Source organism: Vulpes vulpes, chromosome 4 (assembly GCF_048418805.1).
Source record: "Vulpes vulpes isolate BD-2025 chromosome 4, VulVul3, whole genome shotgun sequence".
Classification (NCBI taxonomy): Eukaryota; Metazoa; Chordata; class Mammalia; order Carnivora; family Canidae; genus Vulpes; species Vulpes vulpes.
In genome coordinates, this window is record NC_132783.1 from 70,564,320 (window position 1) to 70,588,570 (window position 24,251).

Here is a 24,251-nt window from a genome sequence, read left to right on the forward strand (position 1 = left end):
ACTGCGAATTCTCCTTTGTTTTGCCCTGACTTTCTAACTTAAACTATGGCTTCCTTGTTCCAAAGTAGTTAATTGCTAACTTTGGTAATAAATACTTGACAGCTTCATGATTTTATGTATTACAAACCACAGTGAGTATAAATACATATATTGTATTAACTATAACTCTCCCTTACTGTAGCACAGTTACAAATGTGTTATCCCTACTTTATTTTCTTCTTTTATTTATTTTTTTCAAATAGGCAGTCTATTCACAGTTTTTTAAAAAAGGTGATACAGTGAGTGAAATGCTTCTATGTTGGAAACTTTTGCTCCCATCCATCTCCATCCACCCAGTTTCCTCTACTGTCTTACTAGTTTTCTTATATATCCTTACAGAGGAGAGTATCTTCAGACAAAAATAGCCTTTCTGTTTTTACTTCCTGTTGTTCTTACCAAAATCTGTTTTGCTTTTATAAACTCTTTGGTCAGTTAATTATTCTTGTTCTCATTTCATCCAGATCTGCTTTAATCTGTGTTTTCCTTTACGTGGTACTGGTAGCCACAGTGAACATTATTCAACGTAGGTTGGGGAAGTAAATTTGCCTTGTTCCCTGTATGGAAGCATTTGAAGGGTATGCCTGTTCCTTTCATCATTAAATATGTTCTGAACTTACCTCTCATCTGAATTAAGCTGTAGCCTCTAGAGTGGTCTCTCTTGCCCCTTACCCTTTAAGCTGCTCAAACAGTCCTTTATTTTTGTTCCAGCAGTTTTTTTGAACACAAAAGTCTGATTTTGTTACACTCTGGCTTTAAATACACCAATCATCTACATTGCTTGCTTCCTTTCCTTTGCTTATGCTGTTCTCCTGGCCTTTACACTGGAGAGCCTGCAGAGGCCCTTTAAATTCCAGTTCTGTTATCCTGTGTGAAGCCACTGCGAACTTTTGTTAAGCAAACAAAGTTCATTGCTCCTCCTCTTATATTCCAAAAGCCTGTTCTAAATTCCTCTGAATTCCCCTGGAACAATGGGATAGTGAATGATAAAAGAATAAACGAATCTGATCAACTCTTTGACTAATGCTGTTTCTTATTTCTCTTTTACTTGAGCTTAACATGCAATTGGATTTGAACTTGAGGTGCATGTATAGGGCATTACTAATCTTGTAATTCAGATCATTTTTTTCTCTTTTAAGAGGCATTTTTATGTTCATCCATGCACCCTGAGCGGGTGCTGGAAAATATTTATTTATCTGATACCTGTATCATAGTAGGTTTGTTAGCAATACCATGTGCATTTCACACACAGGAATTGGGTCATCTGCATGCCTTGCAGATTGACTTGTTTCTGCTTAGACTGCATATGTGTGAGTCATTGCTATCTCTTTGATACATGCAAATTGGAAATCTTGATGGTATGTCTATTCCATATGTACCATAGACATACGCCATACATACTGCATATAATGTTTGTGAAAGTGTATCATGAAATAGTTTCAACTCCAGCGCTAGAGTCATTTGCATGGGTTAAAATTCCAGTTCTACTGTTTACCAGAGGTATAACTTGGGTAAAGTACTTCCCTTATCTGTAAAATGGGAATAATACTACTACCTATTTCAGAGCTGTGTGGTGAAGATTAAATTAAATAATGCATGTAAATAGTTGACAGTGGTAAACATGTAGTAAGTGTGGCACATAGGAAACGTTCAGTACATTGGTATATAAACATGGAGTGTTAAATTCCAAACTGTTTCACAGCAGCACTGACAGGTTGCTCTCAGACCCTGAACTGAGTACCACAGAAAGCCCTTTGGCTGACAAGAAGGCTCCCGGAAGTGAGCGTGCTGCAGAGAGGGCTGCAGCCGCCCAGCAAAATTCTGAAAGAGCTCGCTTGGCCCCACGCCCATCATATGTCAACATGCAGGTAATGATGAGAAATGGGAGACTCACCCAAATGTAGGGTGGTAGGGTTAGGGAATGGAGAATTAGTGAGTATTTAGCAATAGCATAGAAATTTGGTTTTCCTTCTGCACTCTAGTCAAAATTAAATTTAAATATATAGGAATTGGTTTTGCCATAAACATTAAAAATGAAAAGCAGAAGTTAGCTTAAGTGAGAAAAATTATTTAAAGTATTGTATTAAAATTGGCATAAAATGGTCTATGTCACTATGTCTTATGAAATGATACTATTCCTCTGTTACTTAAAGTTTAGATAAATGTAGAAGGCTGTTATTTTTAAGTATTACTGCCTCATAACATAGTCTTGGATAAATATAATATCTTTCTACCTACTTAATGGATATAAATTTGGTATAATTCAGATAGTTCAAAATAACTAATGTAAAACTTTAGGTTTTTGAAAGTAGATGCTACATATTCCTGATGATTTTAGCCCTAGGATTTCTTTCTTTCTTTTTTTTTTTTTTTTTAAGATTTTACTTATTTATTCATGAGAGACACAGGCAGAGGGAGAAGCAGGCTCCCCTTGGGGATCCCAATGCAGGACTCGATCCCAGGACTCTGGGATCACACCCTGAGCCAAAGCCAGATGCTCAGCCATCCAGGTGTTCCTAGACCTAGGATTTCAAAAACATTGTCAAACTGTGTTATCTAAAAATCTAGCTCTCCTGATTTACTGTCATGATCTTAATCACACATCCTAGTTTGTCTGCATCAACCATTTACTTATATAATTCTGGCCTAATTTTTATTTGTAGCACCTTTCACTCTTAGAAATACCCTGTTTCAGACTGTAAATTTTATGTGCACCCTATACATGATGGTATAGTCCTCCTAGAAGAATCAAAGAGCTCTCACCAGTTTGTTCTTGGCCCTCTTGGTAGGCCTTTGAGACATTCTTAAATCAAGCCTCAGTTAGTCCCTGATTGGAGAGCTGAGAACACTGGGCTTGAGTTGAGATGTAGCTCTGTCTGCTTTCTTCAAAATGACCTACCTTGGTCCTGGTAGATCTGACTGTCACTGAAGTCACTTACTTACTGTGAACAGAAGAATGAATGGTGGCATTCTGGTCTGGTACAATAAAAAGTAACTAGGTTTAATTTTACTGTATTGCTTAATGTCATTACAGATCAAAGCTAGACATTTGACATTTATCTCACTTCAAAAGCAAAGACGGTGCCAATTAGGCTTAATAAGTTATCTTAACATCATCCCATTTCAGGCCATGCTTTACTTAAGTGAGAAGGGGATGTGGAGAACCAAGAGGCCAGTAGATAACCAGAAAGCATTTTAGTAATGTGTTATTTTGAAATTTAGGCTATTACTAGTTATTCACTCTACTTTAGCATGTATTGGTCCTGGTGTGTTAAATACTCACAGTAAATAGGATTTTTTTTCCCTTTTGAAGGAAAATTTTTAATTCTTGTCACTTTTATGTCAGAACTAGTTAACTTATTCTAATTAATTAGTTTGAAAACATGTTTAAAGTTATCATACTTATACTACATTACTGTCACATTATGGTGCATAGTTTAGCATGTGTCCCAGGCAGATTCATGGGCTATAGTCAAAACCTTTGTTCTCTAATTACAGGGTATTGGCAAGACATTTGGATAGACTGGCAATAAACATAATTTCTGTTTTATTTCCAGGCATTTGACTATGAACAAAAGAAGCTATTAGCAACCAAAGGTATGTGCTATGTTAATGATCTATACTTTGATTTTTTTCTAGAACACCCATAAAAGGTTTTCTAGCATTTATGTTGAATTGAGAAATTGGACCTTCATAAAGAGAAACCTAGAATATTTAGGTTCAAGTTGCAGAAATTTAGTTGGGAATGAATGTGTTTTGTTGAATACATTAGCATTAGATCAATTAAGAAATAATGTAGCATTTTTCAGTTTACTATTACTTTGTTATAAGGTGTTTTGTGAATATATTTTAAGGCATTTTGGCATTTCATGTTAAGAAATAATATTCGGTGATAATCTCTTTATTCATACCAAAGAAACAACATTCATCAATATTTTATTTAAGAAAAACTTTAAAAATACCAAACATTTGTTTTATATGCTGTTTCCCAAAGCTATGTTAAAGAAACCAGTGGTGACAGAAGTCAGAACACCCACAAATACCTGGAGTGGCCTGGGGTTTTCTAAATCCATGCCAGCTGAAACTATAAAGGAGCTGAGAAGGGCCAACCATGTGTCCTATAAGCCCACAATGACAACCACTTTTGAGGTTCGTAGAGTCATGTCTTACCCATTCTTCCTGTCTATTCTCTCAGAAAATGAGAGGTACCATTCTTTATTTACATAAGGAAAAGTTCATTGTGATTTTTTCTAATTTCTGTTCCTATAAACATATTACAATCAAACTAATGCAATCTAATATATTATGGTCTATATGTAACTTTCCTCAAAGTTGTTGATCAACTGTTAAAGAGATAAAAATTTGGATAAATGTGTTTTTGTTGGGGGGAGAGTGTTACAAATGATAGAGTGTGGTTGAAATTAAGCAAAGGACAGATGTAATATTCCATAAAAATCTATAAAGAATCCCTTTATTTAAGGGTATCACTAGCAGGCCCACCATAGGGGGGAAGAGGCAAATACTCAACAAGAATAAGTTTTCAGATACGAGTTAAAAAATTTAGCATGTTCAGATGTGCCAGGAACACAGCAGGAAATATCATAAACAAGAGCTCCAAAATTTTATGTTTCCCAGATGTTGGCTGCACTGCTCAGGGTAAGACTGGGAAGCTGGCATCCTTGCTGCATGCGGAAAGGATCCAGCATTCCATATTTCTCAGCCATGCTGCACGTGACTTGCTAAGCAAGGCCTTTTCAATCTGACAGTATCAAATTTTGGCTGTAAGCCTTTTCTGAGGTGGGGTGGAATCAGAGCACATGCATGCACACACAGTACTGGGTAGAATATGCAAACCCAAATGTGGATAAAAATCATGAATCCAAGAATCACAGTGTTCAAATAGAACACTGTATGCTGAAAAACAAATACTGGTTAAGGGTTTCATAATTGTTAGTCTAATAACTAGCAATTGTAGATTGACCTTCTTTTCTCCAGCAATTTTCCTTGCAATAAATTAGACTGTTGAAAGGCAAAAGCAAACATGCAATTTTTTTCCATTGTTTTTAAGTGTAAAAGAAAATACTAAAAAGAACAGTCTCTTGTGAATTTTATTGTCAGACTTATAGGCTGCCAGGTTGCTACTGTATCTAAAGACTGAAGTTACTGTCAGCAGCTAGAATGTAGGAACATTATGAAAAATTTTGAGGTTCTAGGAGGCATACTGCTCTTTCTGCCATTATAGCTCTCAGAGAAAATAAGCCTTCCTTTTGTTGGCAGAGACCTTAAAACTTGCTGTGCTAATTCTTAGGCTTTTAGTTGATGCCCCTGTGGTCATCAGTTTCACTCATCCTTGCCTTTGGCAGAATGGAGTGTTTAGGTCGTTGATCTGTTTCTGTAGTTTCTGAGATGAAATATTTTACTCTAGAAATGCTAAGTCACTTGTGTTCTCAAAGACCAGCAGTATGACTGGTTGAAATGATGATCATTTTGATAATGTAGTGGTCGAATGAAGGAGCTGTGGTGTCTGACAGCCACCCCTGATAGATGTACAGCTTTGATGAGTGACATCTACTCTCTGAACCGGTTTTCTAATTTGGGTTGTTTTGTGGTTGACTTAGAAGAAAGCATCCAGTACGTAACAAGATATATGGTAAATTCTCAGTAATATTAAGCAGCTACTGCTCTTTCATATGGAGAACTTTACCCTGAAGAAAACCACACACTGGCTGAAAGTTGAGATTATGTATATGAAAGCTTATTGCTGGAAGTATTACTGCACATTGAAACTAGATTTTTTTTTTTGATATCCAAAGAAATACCTCGGAGTATTGTATAAACACATAATGATCTAGAAACAATTATCTTAAATCACATAATTTATTTCTTTGTGATTTATATGGTGCATTTTCATCCACAAGCTTATTTGAAGCCACAAGCTCCCAGTGAGGAAAGAGAGGCCCTGATCAGTTAAGTGTCTTACTTGAGGTCATGGCCATAGTGTCACAGAAAGGACTTGAGTTTATTTTTCAAAATTTCTTACACTTCACGTGGTTAACCCAAGAGGATACATAGCAAAAGTGATAAGTAAATGATCTAGAACCATATTGCTGTAACTTAACATTTACTTTGGTACAACATTTACTTTGGAGAGCTTGGTAGACATGCACATACTTCTTCCAGGATCTCGTTTACCAGATAGGGAGCAAGAACTAAGAACCAAGAACCTACATCTTTCAACAAAAGCTTAGTATGATTCTGATGCAGATACCTTTCTAGAAACACTGCTCTAAAGGGGTGTAACACTAGGAGGATGATCAGAAATTATTTCAGAACCTAAAAGATGCTTCTGCTCTAGCACTTGTCCAAGGATGAATAGACCAGTTTCTGGCAGGAAATGGCAGGAATATGCAAGGTCCCAACTCAGTGTCTGAATACCTTCTGGTGACTTTTCTTGCTTTGACTATCATGGGCTAGCCTGTTTTACTCTCCTGGTAACATCTAGCAACCTGTTCACTGGAAGGTAGAGGGGAGGGTATGACCAGCTAGATCAGGGCATGGGCTTTTACCATGTAACCTGTTTTTATTTATGACCCCTTCAACAGTACTGAAGAAAAGATATAACCAAGCTTTTTTTGGTAATGTTATTCTAGATTTTCCTTGTTGCGTAGGAACTTGAACTTTTCTTCATGCATCCCAAATTCATTGAAAGGGGATGGAAAGGTCCTTTACAAGAGTAAGGTCTAGTATTATGCAGCAGTTGCTATCTGCACATGTATGATTTTCCCTTTATTCTACTATAACTCAGAAGAATTAAAAACTGAGCACTGAGGATTGCTTCTTTGGGTTAGGACATGGGGATAGGGTGGGATAGAGAAGGACTTGGGGAAAAATAGAACTTCAAAGCCTTTTATTAAAGGATTGACCACATCTCTGCTTATAGCACTAATATTTTGAAATTAGAAGGTGGCAAGAAATACTCTTTTTCCCCCTTATTCTCTTCCAACAAAACAAAACCAAATGGACAAGTGGAATGCTGATCCATGAAAAGAAGCATGTTTAGTCAGTGGGTTCTGATGGGCATCGGCTGCTCCCTCAGTATGCCAGGGATCAAGGCACACGGAATTTTCTGCCCTAGGAAGCTTTCTTGAGGCAAGAAGTTGATGCTTTGAGCTTTTTATTCAAATTTCTGAGAAGCTAGACTTGAGCAGTTGTTTCCAGTTTTAGGGCAGCTTTGAAAAATTAGCCTATTCAAAGAGATCCTTCAGATAAGAAACAGGCAGCTGGAGACATTTTTTGTTTTCTCCAAGACTCGAAAATATGACCCTTGATCATATACTGAGACACAAAAGGTTGAATGAAAGGCTGCTTTGACCTGCAGTATTTCTGTCACATCAACAGAACTACAAAAGGTCTGGGATTTTCCTTTTCTGCTTGCCACCATCTCTGCTACATATTCTCTGAAGCAAATAAAAATAGGCATTGGGAATCAAAGATGATTTTTAATTTCCTTACCACTAAGAGTAATAAGGTTGTCTGATTTAAGGTCATAAAAATCCAAAAGTGGAATTGAACTGTATTTTGTAATACTTTAGTGAGTAGATAATGAACTGGTAGATATCACAAGATTGTATTTTACTTGATGTTTTTAGAAATCACCATGTTTAGCCAGATCTGATATAGCTGTGTACATTAAGTCTGCTTAGATCTTAGGTGAATGTACTTTTATACTCAAAAAGAGTTTAGATGCAGAATTTTAAATATACACATATTTAAAATTTTTATTGGGGAAATGATCTCATTGACTAATTGCCAGTTCTGAGCATGTTCTTATTTCTCTTTGCCACACTGGATTTATCTTGGTTGAAATACAATGTTAAAGATGGTTTTCACTAAAAACACCATTTCTTTGATCTCAGGAGCCTTCCTTCCCTCTGCTCCTTCCCAAAAGTTAGCTAAGGGCATCCCATAGATGTAGGGAAAAGGTATTCATAGATTCAATAATTCAACAGATATTTATTAAGCACCTTTTGTGTTCTGTACACAATTTTAGGGATACAGTGCTTGAATGCAGGATCTTGGTTTCATGGAGAGGACTTTCTTTTTGATGGGTACAACGAGGTACAAAAAAAATAAATAAGTCATTAGGTAATAAAAATCCCTGATAAATATGAAACGGAGACTGCTTTAGATTAGGTTGTCATAGCAAGCTTTTATGAGCAGATGACATTTAAGCTAAGATCTAGATGACAAGAGAGGGCCAGCCTTGTGAAGATCTAGGGAAATGGTAATAGGCCTTGATCATCCTGGCATGATCATCCTGAAGTCAGAACCAGCTGGTAAGTTCATGGAGCAGAAGTTGGGTAGGGTGGTAGAGTATTGAAGACAGAGAGTTAGAGAGAGAGAGGCAGAGGATCAGTTAGGGACCACCTTAGCCCATGGCAAAGTACTGGAAAAGCATTATAAGACTTTACACAGAAGGTATCATTTGTTCTAGTTTGCTTTTAAAAAGTCAACCCAGGTACTTGATGGAAAATGGATATTGGCATAGGAGGCAAGAGTAGAATAAAATTTTCATAAGGAGACTCTTGGTGACAGTTGTGGACCTGGAGTGATGTGGGTAGATTTGAGATATGTTTAGAAATAACATCAATACAATTTGTTGATGGATTTGATGTGGTAGGGGAAGGAGGGACAAGGACAGCTCAGAAGCTCTGACTGAAGAACTGGATATGAGATACAGGAATTCTGGGGGAGGAGTGTGTGTGGGTGCAGCTGATGGGGATGGGTAATCAACAATTCAATTTCAAGCACTCTTAAGTTTAAATGCCTACAAGACAGTAAAATAGAGTGTCAGATTGGCAGTTCCGTGATTATAAATTTCAATAGGGAAGTCAAATATGAAGGTAAAAGTTTGGAAGTCATGGTTGTCATTAAGCTCTGAAAGAGGCTGAGATTCCTTAATGAGAAAGTATAGAGAAAGATGAGAAGGAATGCTAGGGCCAAACCCAGGGTAATGTGACATTTGGAGTGGAAAAGGGGAGGAAGATCCTACAAGGCTACAGGGAGTCAGTGGAATACCTGGGGAGTATGGCTTCATGATAACTTGAAGAAAAAAGTGTAAAAAAGGGAAGGCGTGATTTTGCTGCTGTGAGATTTAGTGTTTATTGAATAGGGAAAGATTCTCTTAGAATTCCCCCACAAATATGCTACTTTGAAAATCCAAGAATCCTGACTTGAATACTGTAGATATAGTATAAAGTGCCAGTGACTGAGTAAATAAATGCAAATTCAGTGCAAATATTGAGATCTTTTACATTTTTATTGGGGGGGGGGATTTAAAAAGGTAAATTTTCCCAGATATTTGTAATTAATTGGAAAGATCCTATCATTGTTTGGATGAAGGTAACATGGAAGAGATGGCAGCCTTCTCTCCACTCTGACTCACTTAGCCTGGAAGGTCTATTCTTGGGAAAGCATTGGGTCTAGCCACATCTCTTCCCATGTGTCCTTTGTAGGTGGCCCAAGGAAGAGAATCTCTGCCATACCAGATGGAATATTTGCTTTGTGGTTCCCCAAAATAGAGAGGACTCTTAGTATCCACTGCTCCAAACCTTATAGGAGCAAGTCTTTTATACTGGGGGCTCTCAGAACTCTGTTGAGCACTCTGATAATGAAGGGGAAAGACTTCACTGTGTATATTACCACGTGTCCTTGGTGGCTGGAGGACATAGGCCATATAGACAGGTACCACAGACTCTTCCTGAGAGTCAGCATGTGTGGGTAACGGCGGTGGTTAACAATAGAAGTAATTGGTGATGGTCTAATGTAGATTCTTTTCTTCTCAAGTCTCAGGAAACCTACCTTATTAAATATGTCTTCCTCTGGCTTTGACTGTTTACAGGGCTCATCAATGTCCCTCTCAAGGTCCAACAGTCGTGAACACTTGGGAAGTGGAAGTGAATCTGATAACTGGAGGGACCGAAATGGAATAGGACCCCCGAGTCCTAGTGAATTTGCAGCTTCTGTTGGCAGCCCCAAACGTAAACAAAATAAATCAAGTGAGCTTTGACTTTTCATCATACTTTTAGATATAATCATCCTGGAATTTGTCTATTTGACTTGGGGTGATGCTCAAATATAAACTCTGGACCCCCTGCCTTCAAGTATTTAGTATAATTATACGCCACCTGCTTTGTGAAGCCTTCCCTGCTTTTCCAGGTTAAGTAGGTGGCATAGTTCTCTGTTTCCACTGCATTTTGTCTGTGCTTTCACTGCTAAGTTATACTTTTATCCTTGTGGAGAATTTGAGCTCCACAAGCTAGGAAACATTTATTCATTCAGCAAGGACTTACTACCTGTGTTTGTGTCCATGTCTGAACATTCTGTTAGGCTGTGCCTTATTTATTTCTTCCCAAATGTCTAACAGTTCTGACACTTAGTAGCACTCAGTAAATGTTTGTTGAACGAATTATGGATGAGTCATGCTCATGCAAAGGTCCAGATGATGAGGAAAATTAAGGGATATAAAGGAGTTGAGCTGGATTTGATCACATTAGCATCTTGGAACATAGAAATAAGTCTGCCTAGTGGATAGCTACTAAAGGTGAAGAGTAAGATCTGACTTTTTTAAACTGGCAAGATATAGCCAAATTGCCATAAATAGAGAAAAGAGTTTAAAGCAGAGAAGTTTTGGCTTTCAATGAATGTGATTGAGACTCAGAATGAGTCCAGTGGTTTTTCTGTCACAGCACCCATACTCTCTGGGCTGTATAAATAAAATAGGTAAGCAGACAAGAATTGACAATAGTAATCACAAACGATCTCTGTTCTGTAGCTCAATATAAACTTGTTTTGTGCCTCTCTTTTTCTGTCTTTAGCTCCTTTCCCTTCACTTAACACTGGATAATTGAAATCGACTATACAATTTAGCTGCATTGAAGTTCAGGATTAAGGTTAAGAAAAGGAACTCATTAATTAAAAGCAATGATTAAGGAACCCAGTTGTTTGGCTTTTGTCAGATGTTTTAAGAACATAAGGAGTTTAAAAGAGGATATAGAAACTACAAATAGCTTAGACAAAAATATAAAAAGATAAAAAAATATAAAGGAAATTATGTGCCATAATATATACCACTAAGAATATTTTATTTTAAGACATCTAGTTTTTTTTAACATTCTACTAATGTATTTGCTTAATCCAATATATGTAAAATATTATCATTTAAGCAAGTAATCAGTATAAAGACATTTTTAAGAGATATTTTACATTCTTTTTTGTACCAAATCTTCAGAATATGGTATGAACAGATTTTATAATATATTTCCCACTACCCACATTTCAGGTGCTCAGTGCTATATTTGGCCAGTAGTTACTGTATTCAACAGCACAGTTTTAGGTAATTTTTCTTGAAACCCTTTTCAAAGACACCACTGTTTGGTTTTCCACAGACATCTCTGGTCATACTAGTTGTTTCCATGTGATTCTCAGTAACACTCTCTTTTATTCTCAAAGAAAGTAAATATATCATTTGGACAGTAAATAATATGGTCATCCTGCCAGTTACCTTCATGTTGTCAACTCCCGTGGTTACTCCTGTTTGCTCTTCACACTCTGCATTGTGTCAGCCTCAAACCAGCATCTCACTGGGTTGATGACTTTAGGTCCTTACCTTTAAGTGGTGGAAGGTCCTCAGGGTTGGCTCATGGGTCTTTTTCTGTACACTTTCTCCCCACAAAAAATAAAACATCTATTTTTTTCATATGTATTTTTTTAAATACTTAGGAAGGCTCCATACCTATTGTGCATCTTGAACTCATGACCCCAAGATCAAGAGTCACGTGCTCCACCAACTGAGCCAGCCAGGTGTCCCTAAACCATCTGTTTTTAAGAGAAAGAGAAACTTGAACAGGAAAATTTTCCACTTGAGATACAAAAAGTATATACACTCTCAATCGGGAGATGAAAATGGCCAGAGAAGGTGATTAGTGGCACACAGAACAGTGCAGAACAGGATTCTTAGATTTGGAGAATGCATTAACCAAAGGAGATTAGATGTATCTAATTAACTAGGTGTGCATCTTCCACCCTCATCAATCTGGGAATCCTTCCTGAAGCTGCAGCTTCGATCTAAGAGGAAGAATTCCCACATGGACCAGAGCCAGTTGTTGGTCAGGGAAGTAGGGATGGCTACAGAGCTCTGCTAGGTTCTCCAAGCATCTATGGAAGATGTTTGAGTATTTGGTCAAGTACGTGACATGGCTCACGAGTCCATCACCTAGTAATGTGTGTATTGGGTCTGAACCATAGACAATCTGGAGAAATCTTTGCCCACTAAATCAGCCACAGAGTCAACGCAAGTTCAGCAATGCTGTCTTAGAATTTTTTTCAAGAGACAGATTTGTTTCTGTCATCAGTTAAATTCAGAAACTCCAGCACCATTCTTACGCTTCATGTTTGCTCTTAATTATAGAAGTGCTCTTTTTTGTGAACTGACTGCCCAATTATATTTTTGTCAGAATTGAGATTTTACATGTTGCAATATCCTGTAGTTCCTTTGACCACAGGAAAGCACAAGTGTGGATTCGGAGGGCCATCCTGCTTTCCAAAAGGAGCCCAGACTTACAGTAACTCTGCATACCTTTATTGTATCCCAGGGATCTTTCTTCCAATTTCTCGTTTAATTCACATCAAATCAATTATAAAGAGCAAATGTTTCTGAATGCTTAGGGAGAAGATGATTAATGATTATTAACTACAGAGGCACTGTTGCTGACTTGCTGCCTCCCAAGTGTAGCTTTTTAATGGCAAGAGCCTCCCTGGAAGCAATAACCAGTGTTTCATTAATGAAAAGCCAATGTTTCAGTAAAGAATGGCTGTATTTCTGCAGCAACTGCTCTGTTCAGCCCAACAATGAAATCTAAAATATTCAAGTGATTAAAATTTTTAATTAAACTATGTTGTCTCTGGGCATTTACACTTCAAGCCTATCTCTCCTTTGCCTTCCAGCGGAGCACTATCTCAGCAGTAGCAATTACATGGACTGCATTTCTTCACTGACAGGAAGCAATGGCTGTAACTTAAACAGCTCTTTCAAAGGCTCTGACCTCCCTGAGCTCTTTAGCAAACTGGGCCTGGGCAAATACACAGATGTCTTCCAGCAACAAGAGGTCAGTCACTATTTGTTTATTATCCCAGGCATCTTCATTGTGGTTGCATGTATGATGGTTTCTAGAATGAAATCACTCATTGACCTGTGGCTGTGCTTTCACGGAGCATTTATTAAAATCTTGTAACTTATTTTTGCTGTTAAGAAAAGTATTATCTCATTTCTTATTTATTTAGTGCAACTAGTTACACAGGATAGCAGAAATATAAAATATTGTGTTCCCAAAAACACACCTTCACCAATCTTAGCTAAAGACCTAATCAGTGTATTGATTCACAAGAACTTTTGATTCACGGCTCCGTCAGCAACAAAATCTATATTTAAGATAATTTCAGTCTTTAATTTGTATTATCTTTATTTGTAGCACTTAAATGACAGCATCTGAAATAAATATCTATGGTGGGTTTTGACCCTATCCTTGTCACATGTTACCGAATCTTTTCCTCCAGAAAATAGAATATGCTTTTTTATGTTAATTTATTCATTAATTTACTGTTTGGGTTTTGCCTGAACTGAGATGGAAATGAGATGTCTTCTGAAACATTACTACTATGGATTTGGGTCAGAGTGATCAGCCATGGCCTATTACACACTGACCAGAAGAGAAGAACACCTAAAAATGATTCTTTCTCCTATGATGTCCCATTACTAGGGCACAGCTAACCCAGTGCAACAAAATTAGAGTATTTCAATAAATGTATGTATTTTTCAAATCCAGACATGGTTTAAGTTTCATGCTTGTTTAACTTAGTTCATGTTAGAGAACATCTGATTAAGTCAGTAATTCCCAAGCACACATACATCATAAAGAATCTAAGATTTTTATTATGCAGTTTATATCATAAATTTAATGTATTACCCATGGTTCAATAACTAATTAAGTTTAATTGGTGAATTTTTTTGTTTTTTAACACCAAAAAAGGTTGTCATGTGTGTATTGGATTTTGTTTTCTTTTCCCTAAATCTAAATTAGTATTCATTTAAATGAGGATTTTCTAAGTTGAATAACATTTTCCTCATCAATGCATTAAAAAATTGCATTTACCTATTTAGTTTTGGTGGTTAGACAAGGGTAGTTGATTGAGAAGTACAAGGACAGAAGTATTTTAACTTGTCTAGACAAAGAAGGTTTTGAAGTGAAAGATTAGGTGTTATTCAATGATATTCTGGATTTGTTTTCATCTATATTTATTTGCTACCTAAAGAAGCACGGAAATAAATTGATTAAAGGTACTTCTTACCTAAATACTCGAAGAAGGAAGAAAACATAATATGAAACCAGGCTGCCTTTATCTAATATTATTAACTAGAGCAGGGGTCAGCAGGACTGCCTGATTTTTTAGATAAAGCTTTACTGAAAGACAGCCATACCTGTTCATTTACATGTTGTTTATGGCTGCTTTCAAGCTAAAATAGCAGAGTTGAATAGTTGTAATGGAGATAATTTGGCCCTCAAAGCTTCTTGCCCTTTAAAAAGAGAGGATCCCTGAAATAGAGAATCTCTGTTTAATAGAATTTCTAAAAACATACTTTTAGACATGATAAGTGAAAAAGTTTTCTAAGATCTGGACATACCTTCAAAATGAAAACAGAAAATCTCAATCTCTATATAATCTGAATGAAAAGTATAAATCTGGATCTGTTTCTTTCATGGAGGATATTTCCTAATACTCAGATATGACTTACAAGAATTTCCTATTAAGTGACCTTGTGAGATTTAGTTTATTCTAAGCAAGTTGAAGATTTATTCAGCCACTTGCACAGATGATATGTCTAAATACATAATTAATAACCACAGCTGCCAGTTATTTTGCCGCTTTGGCGAGCCCAGTGCCTAATCCTCCAGTCATATTCAATGCCCATCAGAGCCCTGCAAGGTGCCATATTGTCAACTCTAAGTATCCACCACTGGTAATGGCAGAGGCAGAATAGTAAGCCAAATCTCTCTGCTTCAGAGCCTGTGTTCTTTTGTTCTTACACGCTGTCTTCAAAGGAAGGGTGGGATCCTTGAGCTACTTCCCTCCACACTTTGTTGCTGATGCCAGAGAGGGCAATTATATTGTTCCTGAAAATACCTCTTGTATGCCACTGTTGGAGATAATTTCCGGGCTGAGCCAAGTGACCCATGGGTCTAATTTGTCTAGGAATTCTGCTATCATTCTTAGGAGAACACAGTGGAAGATACCAGTTATGGTATTATTCAGTTTCTTTTTATAGAGCTACACTTAACCAATTCAGAATCCAAAGCTAAGAAATATTTTCTCTCATCTGGACAGGTAATGTATTCTTCTTTTTATCAGTTCCCCAAAACTGTAGAATTTGTGTTTGCATTTTGCTCTGGCTACCACAGTGCTGGGACCTAAATATTTCATCTCAGTTGCAGTAAAAAACTGACTTAGCCTAAGTCCTATGCTGAAATCATGAGTTTCATCTCACTGCCATAATTACTTAGCCCTTGTCCCCCTAGATTTCTGACACCACTGTTCCTGTCTGTGAGTAAGTAGGACATAATTAGTAAAGGAAATATGTGTAATAATGAGTTGAACTTTTAGTGAGCAAGAAAATAAGTACTTACTGTATTGGTTATTGATTACTTTCTCACCCATAGATCGATCTTCAGACATTCCTCACTCTCACAGATCAGGATCTGAAGGAGCTGGGAATTACAACTTTTGGTGCCAGGAGGAAAATGCTGCTTGCAATCTCAGGTGAATATAAATGCTTATACTCACATATTAAACACTGAATAACCTCTGCCAGTGGCCTCAGCCAGTGGGGCTGGTTCTGTCCATCAACCACTTGCTTACTATGCTGGCACCTTGTGGTTGTGGTTCTAGAGTATTTTCCACTAACAGTTTAACAAATGCTGAAAACATCCCTACTACTCCTTCATCAAGGCATGGCCTGAAAACCTGCCTTGACAGTGTTCTTTAAAACAGATCTCTTCAGAAAGATCTAACTCAAATTGCCCTTTGCAGAACATAAGAATGGGGTAGAGGTTGATTTCTCCTTTTTGTGGTTGTGTTCAGCAATGATCATTGGATTAGTGAATAATTATTCTTGATTGGCTGTCATGTTTCAAATGCATGTGTCCTTGTATACCAACTGAGATAACCAGAGAAGAGAATGATCTTTGGTATAGCTGGAATCTGGCAGTGTTGTCTTAATGCTTTTAAATTTTTCCCAAACTTTTAATAGAATTTGTGAGTCACAGAAGGGTTATTATCCTGAGCGATTACAGAATTAAAGAAAATAGTGTTGTCTGTCTCCCAGACCACCTTTTTTTGTGCATCTGTTGCATATTCTGTGTATTAGAAAATGCTCTTGGGGTATTTCCTGAGTACCTGCCATTTAAGAGGACTTAAGCTGGATGGTGAGTCAAGGAATCTGTAGATACATAACCATGTACCTCAGAAAGGTGTATAGAGAAATATAGGGAAGATATGAGAGGCAAAATAATGAGGTTACTTTTTGAAGAAATTCTGATAAAGTTCACTAATGTCAATGTTATATGTGTGCCAGTTTCTCAAAAAGAGACACCAAGAGCAGAAGGAAGTGTCAGGTGTGGTGGCAAAATAATTTTGCCTTTGCAAAACACTGATTTTCCAGGTTATGCCTTTATGAGGCCAGAAGTGACACCCAACCAGTGCAAGTTCTTTCCAAACAAGATGTACTAATCAGATCAGCAAATAAAATGAAAACTGCAGTGGTTTTCCACTTCATTTTAGCAGGAGATTGCATCCCCCTTCCAACCCCCTCAGGAAATCTTAGATATGGACCCGAAGCAGATATAAGCAGAGCAGCTTTGAAATAAGGGTGGAAATTCAGCCATTGAGCAGCCTGTTAGACTCCTCCATGGATGGAGTTCTGCATTCATCAGTTTGAGAAGTCTTCTTCCGTCCTGTGTACCCAAATGGTTGCATTAATGAAACTCCACAGGGGAGATGCTTTTTCTTGTTCATTTATAAGATCAGCTTGGTATGATAGCAAGAGCTCTGTATTTACATAAGGAGATCTGGGCTTTGCCTCTGCCAAGTCATTAGTCCTTGGGTGACTTTCCAAACCTCTCTTGGTTTTGGCTTCCTAACCATGAAGGTGGGTTGGAATAAATGATTATGTAAGATTACCTAACATTTCTAAGGTCTCTTCTTCCATGTGCTCTGTCATCAGGTGAAAACAACCAGTAGTGAAAACAACCAACAGTTTTAACAGTGAATTTTATTAGCTGTATACTCTTTTGTTCTTTCTTTTTTTACTACCTGTGTTAATAGGATAATTTTCAACTTGTTTGCACTGAAGCTCAGCCTTAAGGTGCTATTCCTAGACCCAAATTAACTTTATCATATGTCTATATTCTTTTATTAATTTAAAAAAGAAATTAATATACCACTTGAATTTTTATTAACTCACATAATCACCAAGCCTATAGTGTAACATATGCTTGTGGGCCAGCACATATATACCAGAAAAGTGTATGTTCTAAAATTTGATAATTATTCACTAGAGATTCATGGAATGTCAATGACCATAGAATGAAAATTGTGTTCTTTCTTTGTGCACCCAAACTCTGTAAAGCTTTCAGCAACAAACAGATCTGTCTGAATCATTGGGACCTTTATTCTGGAACACATTTGTGTTGTATTCCAGGTGGTTTGGGGGAAGAAGAATGGGAAACAGGGGTTTTGAATCTTCCCTAATTTTTTTCCTCCAATTATCCTCAGTGTGGTTCTGTTGAGGTTACATACTACTTCTGTAGACCACCTCTCTCAATGGGGTTCACAGGTCTTCTGGCTTTTAAAGGAAATTAGAGGCTTTGAATAGATACTTTATGAATGATCTGCACAGTGTGAAGTATTTGATTATTTTAAGGATGATTTTGTCTTTGTTGAGTGTATTTGTTTGAACCTGGTAAATTGTTTTCTCTGCAAGGAATAAGTTTTTATTGAGAAACCCTTTCTCAAAAAGCTTCTTTTTTCAATTCAACTCATCTGATAACAAAGACATCCATTTCTAGTCTCAGAACATTCCATTTCCAGGAATAGATGCAGGATAGCTGGGCAGCTTTTACTCATGTTTGTCTTGTGGTTACATAGTTTGGTTAGATACAGAGTTTGCTCAAAATTCCTTTCTAAAATTTTATAGATTTTTAATTTGTGATCAGGATCGTGCTTTCAGTGTAAGGTTTTATTCTGTTTTTAATCTTGGTCCAGAAAATATCTCTTTTAATGTCCTAGAAGGAGATGAGATTTATCTCTAGAAGAGATGGATCAGAGAGAAAAAAATGGTCTTTTTTTCAAATCTCTGATTTTTTAAAAATTCTTTTATTTCTCTCAGAGTATCTTAGTGAGTAGTTAACTAAACGTACAGGGACAAAGTAAAAGGATCTTTAGCATCCTGTTGACAGACTTCCCACCACGGCCTCAGGTAGATCTAACATTTCCCGACCTATTCTTTTAGTTTGTGACTCTGTTCAGACCCGCAACAAGATCCTGAGAGCTGCCAGGATTGTGTGAACCTTGGAATTTCAAAGAAAAAGGTTGGTATTTTCCCAAACTATCTCTTAGGCTTTCTTGAAAAAAATCAGGAGGGAGTTTGCCTTTTAATGTAAAAGACAACAAACAACAAACATTAAAATCTCTTCAGTAGGACTTGATCTTTGATAATCTCTAGAATATATATCTCTGTTTCACATTTAGAAATATATACCTCAGAAATTGTATCTTAGGGAATAGACAAATTCCTTCATGATCATTTTATTCTCTCAAAAATCTAGTTGATGTGACTCTTCAGAATAAAGTTTTCAATGTCTTTTTTAAAAATATGTTTGTCTTTAGTGGCCCAGTTTTTTCATGTGCTCAATTGTACATGTTACGTGTTCTAGGGAAGACTGGTGTTTCACCTCGCTCATTCCTTTTCCTTCTCTATAGTACAAGAATGTTCTCCTGATTCATGGGTTCTCTCATGAGAAAATGGAGGCCAAAGACAACCTTCTAACTAGAAGGTGATAAAACTTTCCCAGACTGTGTACCTAAGGGGATTCATTTATTCTTAACTCTCCTACAGTTGCCTCTAAATATATTAAATTCTGTCTTGATTTCTGAATCTCTGTGTTTGTTTTTTAAACAAGATACATGTGTTCAATTTTTAGTAGGAATATCATTGTTATAGTGTTTCTGCAGGAATTTGATGGTAGCCATTCATGCCTGAATATATCTTGCTTATACAGATACCTTCTTCCTTGCTTCTCCAGAGTTTTAAAGCTGTGTTTTTCTATTTAAAAAAATAAATTTGGTAAAATCTGAAGTACAGCTCTGTTATCTAGCATACCTGAAACCACTGATTTTTCAAATTTGTATTCCTGATGCCTCAGTTGGTCTTCTCTACTCAATGGATGGACCACTGAAGCCCAGGACCCAGGGCACGGACCTTTGTGTAGGCAGGCAGAATGTCAGCCTGTCATTTTAAAGCTGTGTGGATTTTGTTTTTAAAACTCAATTTTCTTATCTAAAATGGAGAATGATAATATCATTTACTCCTTAAGGAGGACTTAAATGGGACAAAACAAATTGTAAAGTGGTTGTCTTATAATAAGCCCTACTAAATCACTGTTATTTCTCTTCTCCCCTAAGATCTAACTGTGAGCAAAAGAGAGAGGTAGAGGTCTCCACTCTTGTATCATCCCTATGGAGCAGACATTTACATTCTGGAGGACAGTAGGGTGAAAAGTTAAGGGTGTTGGTTCATCTTTCAGAACTTGGAAGATAAGTGCACATCTGGCCAGATAGCTGTCCTTAGCCACCGTGACCAACCCACTGCAGCTTGAGTCTGTTGTTCTGAGCCCATCGTTAGCCATAAATTGGAAAGAGGATTGTATGTGGGTGGGGTTGAAAAAGCTCTGAATACTATGCAAATGCATGTGCTGGATCACTGGCTCCACTCCCTTCCAAAAAAAAAAAGACAACTTTAAGCACATCAACTGTATAATTCCATTTTTTGATACTTGGGTTTGGTGGCTTTCAGAACCCTAATTTCCAGAATGTGATGATTCTTTTTACTTGTATGAGTTCATTAGCAAGACTTACATCATTTGGTTTGAGGATTTGTAAATATATGTGGTGGGGGAAGGGGGCAGTTGCATAGTGATAAACAAGGTGGGATGCTACAATTAAGTTTTTACTTTTCTGGCTAATTTCTGGTTGGCAAAAGACAAAGTAACCTCTGTTTTTCTCAGGACTCTGGTTTCTTCAAAATTAAAATAAAGCATCTTAGTTTTTCCCTGAAAACTTGGATTCAAGTATTAGCTGTTTTTAGTTATATTAATTTCCTAAACTGTTGCTATTTATACTAAGTTGATTTTTTTATTCAAAGGAAACTCCTACTGATACAGTTCTTCATATAATTCTGACTCAAGGAGCAGAGGCATCATGAATCACTGGAGCCATTGGGCTGTGGTTTAACACTTCATCGTGCTCCTCCATTATTCTCATGTTTCTATTTGGAGTCTTCTTTTCATGTCTGATTTCAATAATATAATAATATAATGACTGCAGTGTTTGACATGGATGACTTCAGTAGCTATAATAATTTTCTGTGTCATTGGTAATATATCCTCTCATATACCTTTCACCAACTCTGATGGGCCCCCTCCCTTTGCCTCTGAAATGACATTTGGGATCATTCAAACTGTTTAATTTGTATATCCAGAGTATAGAGGGTTCTGAGATTGACCTATCTCCCAGATAGTCTACAAACTGCAATAAAAATGATTTTCTGTCCTTGGTTCTCTTGCTACCAACATACTCCGTTTAATATCAGACTTTCTAGCATTTCAGAAATGTCTTGACCAGCAACTAAAACTTTTCCTTTTGCTACCAGATTTGACTTTCTCTCCAAAACCCTCCTCTGTCACCATTTTCTGAGCTCTACTGCCATGTCCTGTAGATTATTAAACTTTTTCATTGAGCTTCTAACAATTCTCTCTTTCTTTCTCTAGAACTAAATAAAAATCGAAGAAAGCTTTTTGAACCACCAAGTGCACGCACCTCTTTCCTGGAAGGCGGAGCAAGTGGGAGGCTACCCCGTCAGTATCACTCAGACATTGCTAGTGTCAGTGGCCGCTGGTAGCACTACCCTCCAGACATGCACCTGCCAACTCTTTCAAGTTGGACACAGGAGATCTGTGACCAGCCTTCACTGCACACCGTCCTCAGTACTCTGGGTGTCTGGTATCAGGACCAAAGCATCTTATTCACACCTGAACTTTGTGCCAAAAAGGAAGAAAAGAGAGAAGATGATCTTATGTCATCACACAGAATGCCACATTTGGATGACTTTTTTTAAAATGGCAATCGGACAGAACTTGCAATTTGAGGGTAGGGCTTTATTTCCTGTTTTTATTTACCTAAATAACATATGCACTGATTTTTTACTTAAAATGAAGGATTAATTGACATCTGAGATGCCAGAAAACATAGAGGCTCTTTTGTTTGTTTGTTTTGTTTAGGGATTTGGGGATTTTTAAAAATAATCAAAGTGGAATTTTCTGGTACTTCTTTAAAATAATTATTGAGGTCTTTCAGCACTTTACACTTTCTAATTTCTTGTCCTGTGGAAATTATCTTTCTGTCTCTCTCTTTCTCTTAGTTTTCATGTCACCTGATGTATTGGTACAAATCAGATTTAGTCATACTTTTTTGTCAGATTTTTATTTGAAATGGTACTGGATTATTAGTTTTGTGGAGAATATTCTGACTGGGAAATGTGACTCCACTTGGTTTTCAACCAGTTCTGTTCATTGATGTCAACATCCTAGAAACAATTAGCAATGAACCTATTTCACGTAACAGGTGCAAAGAAAGACCAAATGGACTTTGCAAATATTAACCCTTTGCAGTCATCATATTTAGCTACTGCCTATATTGCTAAAATAATTTTAATGGTTGTCTGAAGGCAAAGGGCTATTCTTTAGTATACTGCCACTAAAGGACACTTATTTATAACAAACTTTTATTTTTAGATATTATAAGCATACAGTACATAACTGATTAAATTGATATCTACTAGAGGTTTATCGTAGAGAGTGGACGGCATTCAATAACTGGAGCCCTAGATTGTCACTTTATTTAAAAAAGACAAATAATCATCTGACAAGACAGCACTGTTGCCATTAAGAGGAGAAATAGATTACTATCCTTACCATGTACACACTAGCTGTGCTCCATATGGTCACAGGACTTTCAAAAACCATATCTGTCGGCTTGAAGTCGACTTGTGTTTGTTGAGAACAGAAAGGCTTTATTTAAGTTTCCAGGGTGACAGTTTTATAAAAACAGCTGAGTTCCAAAGGAAGACAAAAAAAAAAAAAAAAGGACTATTTTCTAAGTGGCTAGATTCATTGTTATTATCTTATACTGTGAAAGTCCAAGAAATCAGGCAACATTGTTTCCTAGGTCTTTTCGGACATTTTATTATAGATTTATGAAGGCTTTTAAATCCATGAAGAAAATCACTAAGTGCCTCTCTTTCTTCAAAGCAATATTATTTCCAAGTGTATTAATTTGTTGGAAAACTTTCCCATAGGAAATGTTGTGAATTACCTGTACTGTAATGACTTATTTATGTTCAGTATTCAAGACTTTCTACATGGACATAAACCACTGTCGCATATTCTCAGCAGAAGGCATTACATAAGCATACATAACAATTGGGGACTGTCATGCAAATGTGGGATCAGAAAGATTTGCCAGACATTTTTCCATGACTAAGTCTTACCATTAAGGTAAGAAAAAGAGTTGAAGAGAAATTTTGCAAACAGAAAACATTTCATTTTAAAAAATAATATTGGTAACCTAGAAGGCGTAGATAATGGGCCTGTCATAAAATTATTATCAGTTATGACAGCACTGAGGGGATGCCCATTCCTAAACTATATCTCACATGCTTAGGTATGAGAACTACATTGCTCCTTTTGCAAGTACAGCAGACTCCTCCTGTGTGCATGTCAGGTGTACACATACCATCGCATTGGGCTCCCTGCGTTACATGGCTGTATGAACACAGCATGCTACACATTCAGTGCAGGGTAAGAATTCGGGTTTGTTTCCTGTTCCACTCAGTGCTGTAAAGTTTATTCCTTTAATAAGACCTTTCCAAATTTAAAACAAAACAATCATTTAGAGCTCTTTACAAATTTAAAAAAAAAACAATCATTTAGGGCTCTTTTTCAACCATGCAGTTGCAACAGGAGCAAGAGGGAATGAATTTACACTATTAAGTTGATGCAGGTTTTATGAACAGGGCTTTGATACTATCTATGCCAAGGAGAAAACTGTCCCAAGTAAACTAGATTAAATAGGGTGGCTAAAAATAAATAAAAACACTGGAAATTACTTTTCTCACTTTCTCTTAATACAATGAAGGGAATATGACACTACAGTATATGGTGTTGTCAGTGTTATATGATGCACAAAGTATTTGGATTATTTGAATAAATGTTAGTTTTTAATCAATCTGTGCCTTAATAGTGACCGGTTATCTGTAAATAGAGAACAGATACAGATTGTATTTTTTGTGGGGGTGTTTGTCCTTTTAGTGATTTTTTTCTTTTTTTAATGAGAGATGGAATTAAGTTTTGAAAATGGGAATTTTTCTAAACTAATCAATTGTTATATGAAAAATAAATTTATATAACCCCTTTGTATTGCCCTTACTAGATGAAATGTGTCTTTTTTGTACCTTTGTACATAAACCTGTAAACCTATGCCTGTATTTGTTTTCTAAGAAAACTTTTTTTTTTTTTTTTTTTTTTTGCTATTTTCAGCAGAATTGGAAGATGTCTCTGCAGTAGATTTGTGCCTGTATTGTCTGACCTATTGTTTTGCATTGGTCATCCTCATTTTCCACCAGAAGCTAAGTCACTTTATTTTAGCCAGTGAATTCGGGATCAGTAATCAATCATTGTTTCTCTGGCCACCTGTAGATATATACCAAAAGAGTAAGATCACAGGTTTTATTCTCGTTCTTTCTTTCTTTTATAAGGAATCAAGTGTAT

The 24,251-nt window shown here is 36.7% G+C and overlaps 1 protein-coding gene across 16 annotated transcripts in view; it reads left to right on the forward strand.

Annotated features, from left to right (window-relative positions):
- BICC1 (BicC family RNA binding protein 1) overlaps positions 1-23,909 on the forward strand; it is a 270,924-nt gene extending 247,015 nt beyond the window's left edge. For 5 of the 16 annotated variants that reach the window (XM_072756030.1, XM_072756032.1, XM_026013522.2 and 2 more), the window contains 7 exons: positions 1,739-1,904; positions 3,594-3,633; positions 4,031-4,185; positions 9,938-10,094; positions 13,042-13,202; positions 15,810-15,909; positions 21,195-23,909. In XM_072756030.1, coding sequence (XP_072612131.1) covers positions 1,739-1,904; positions 3,594-3,633; positions 4,031-4,185; positions 9,938-10,094; positions 13,042-13,202; positions 15,810-15,909; positions 21,195-21,325 — 910 coding nt within the window. In that variant the 3' untranslated portion in view covers positions 21,326-23,909. Of the gene's footprint in view, positions 1-1,738; positions 1,905-3,593; positions 3,634-4,030; positions 4,186-9,937; positions 10,095-13,041; positions 13,203-15,809; positions 15,910-18,658; positions 18,738-21,194 lie in introns of all 16 variants that reach the window. The other 11 variants (XM_072756036.1, XM_072756038.1, XM_026013524.2 and 8 more) reach the window with 3 other exon arrangements.
- Positions 23,910-24,251: the final 342 nt, after the last annotated feature.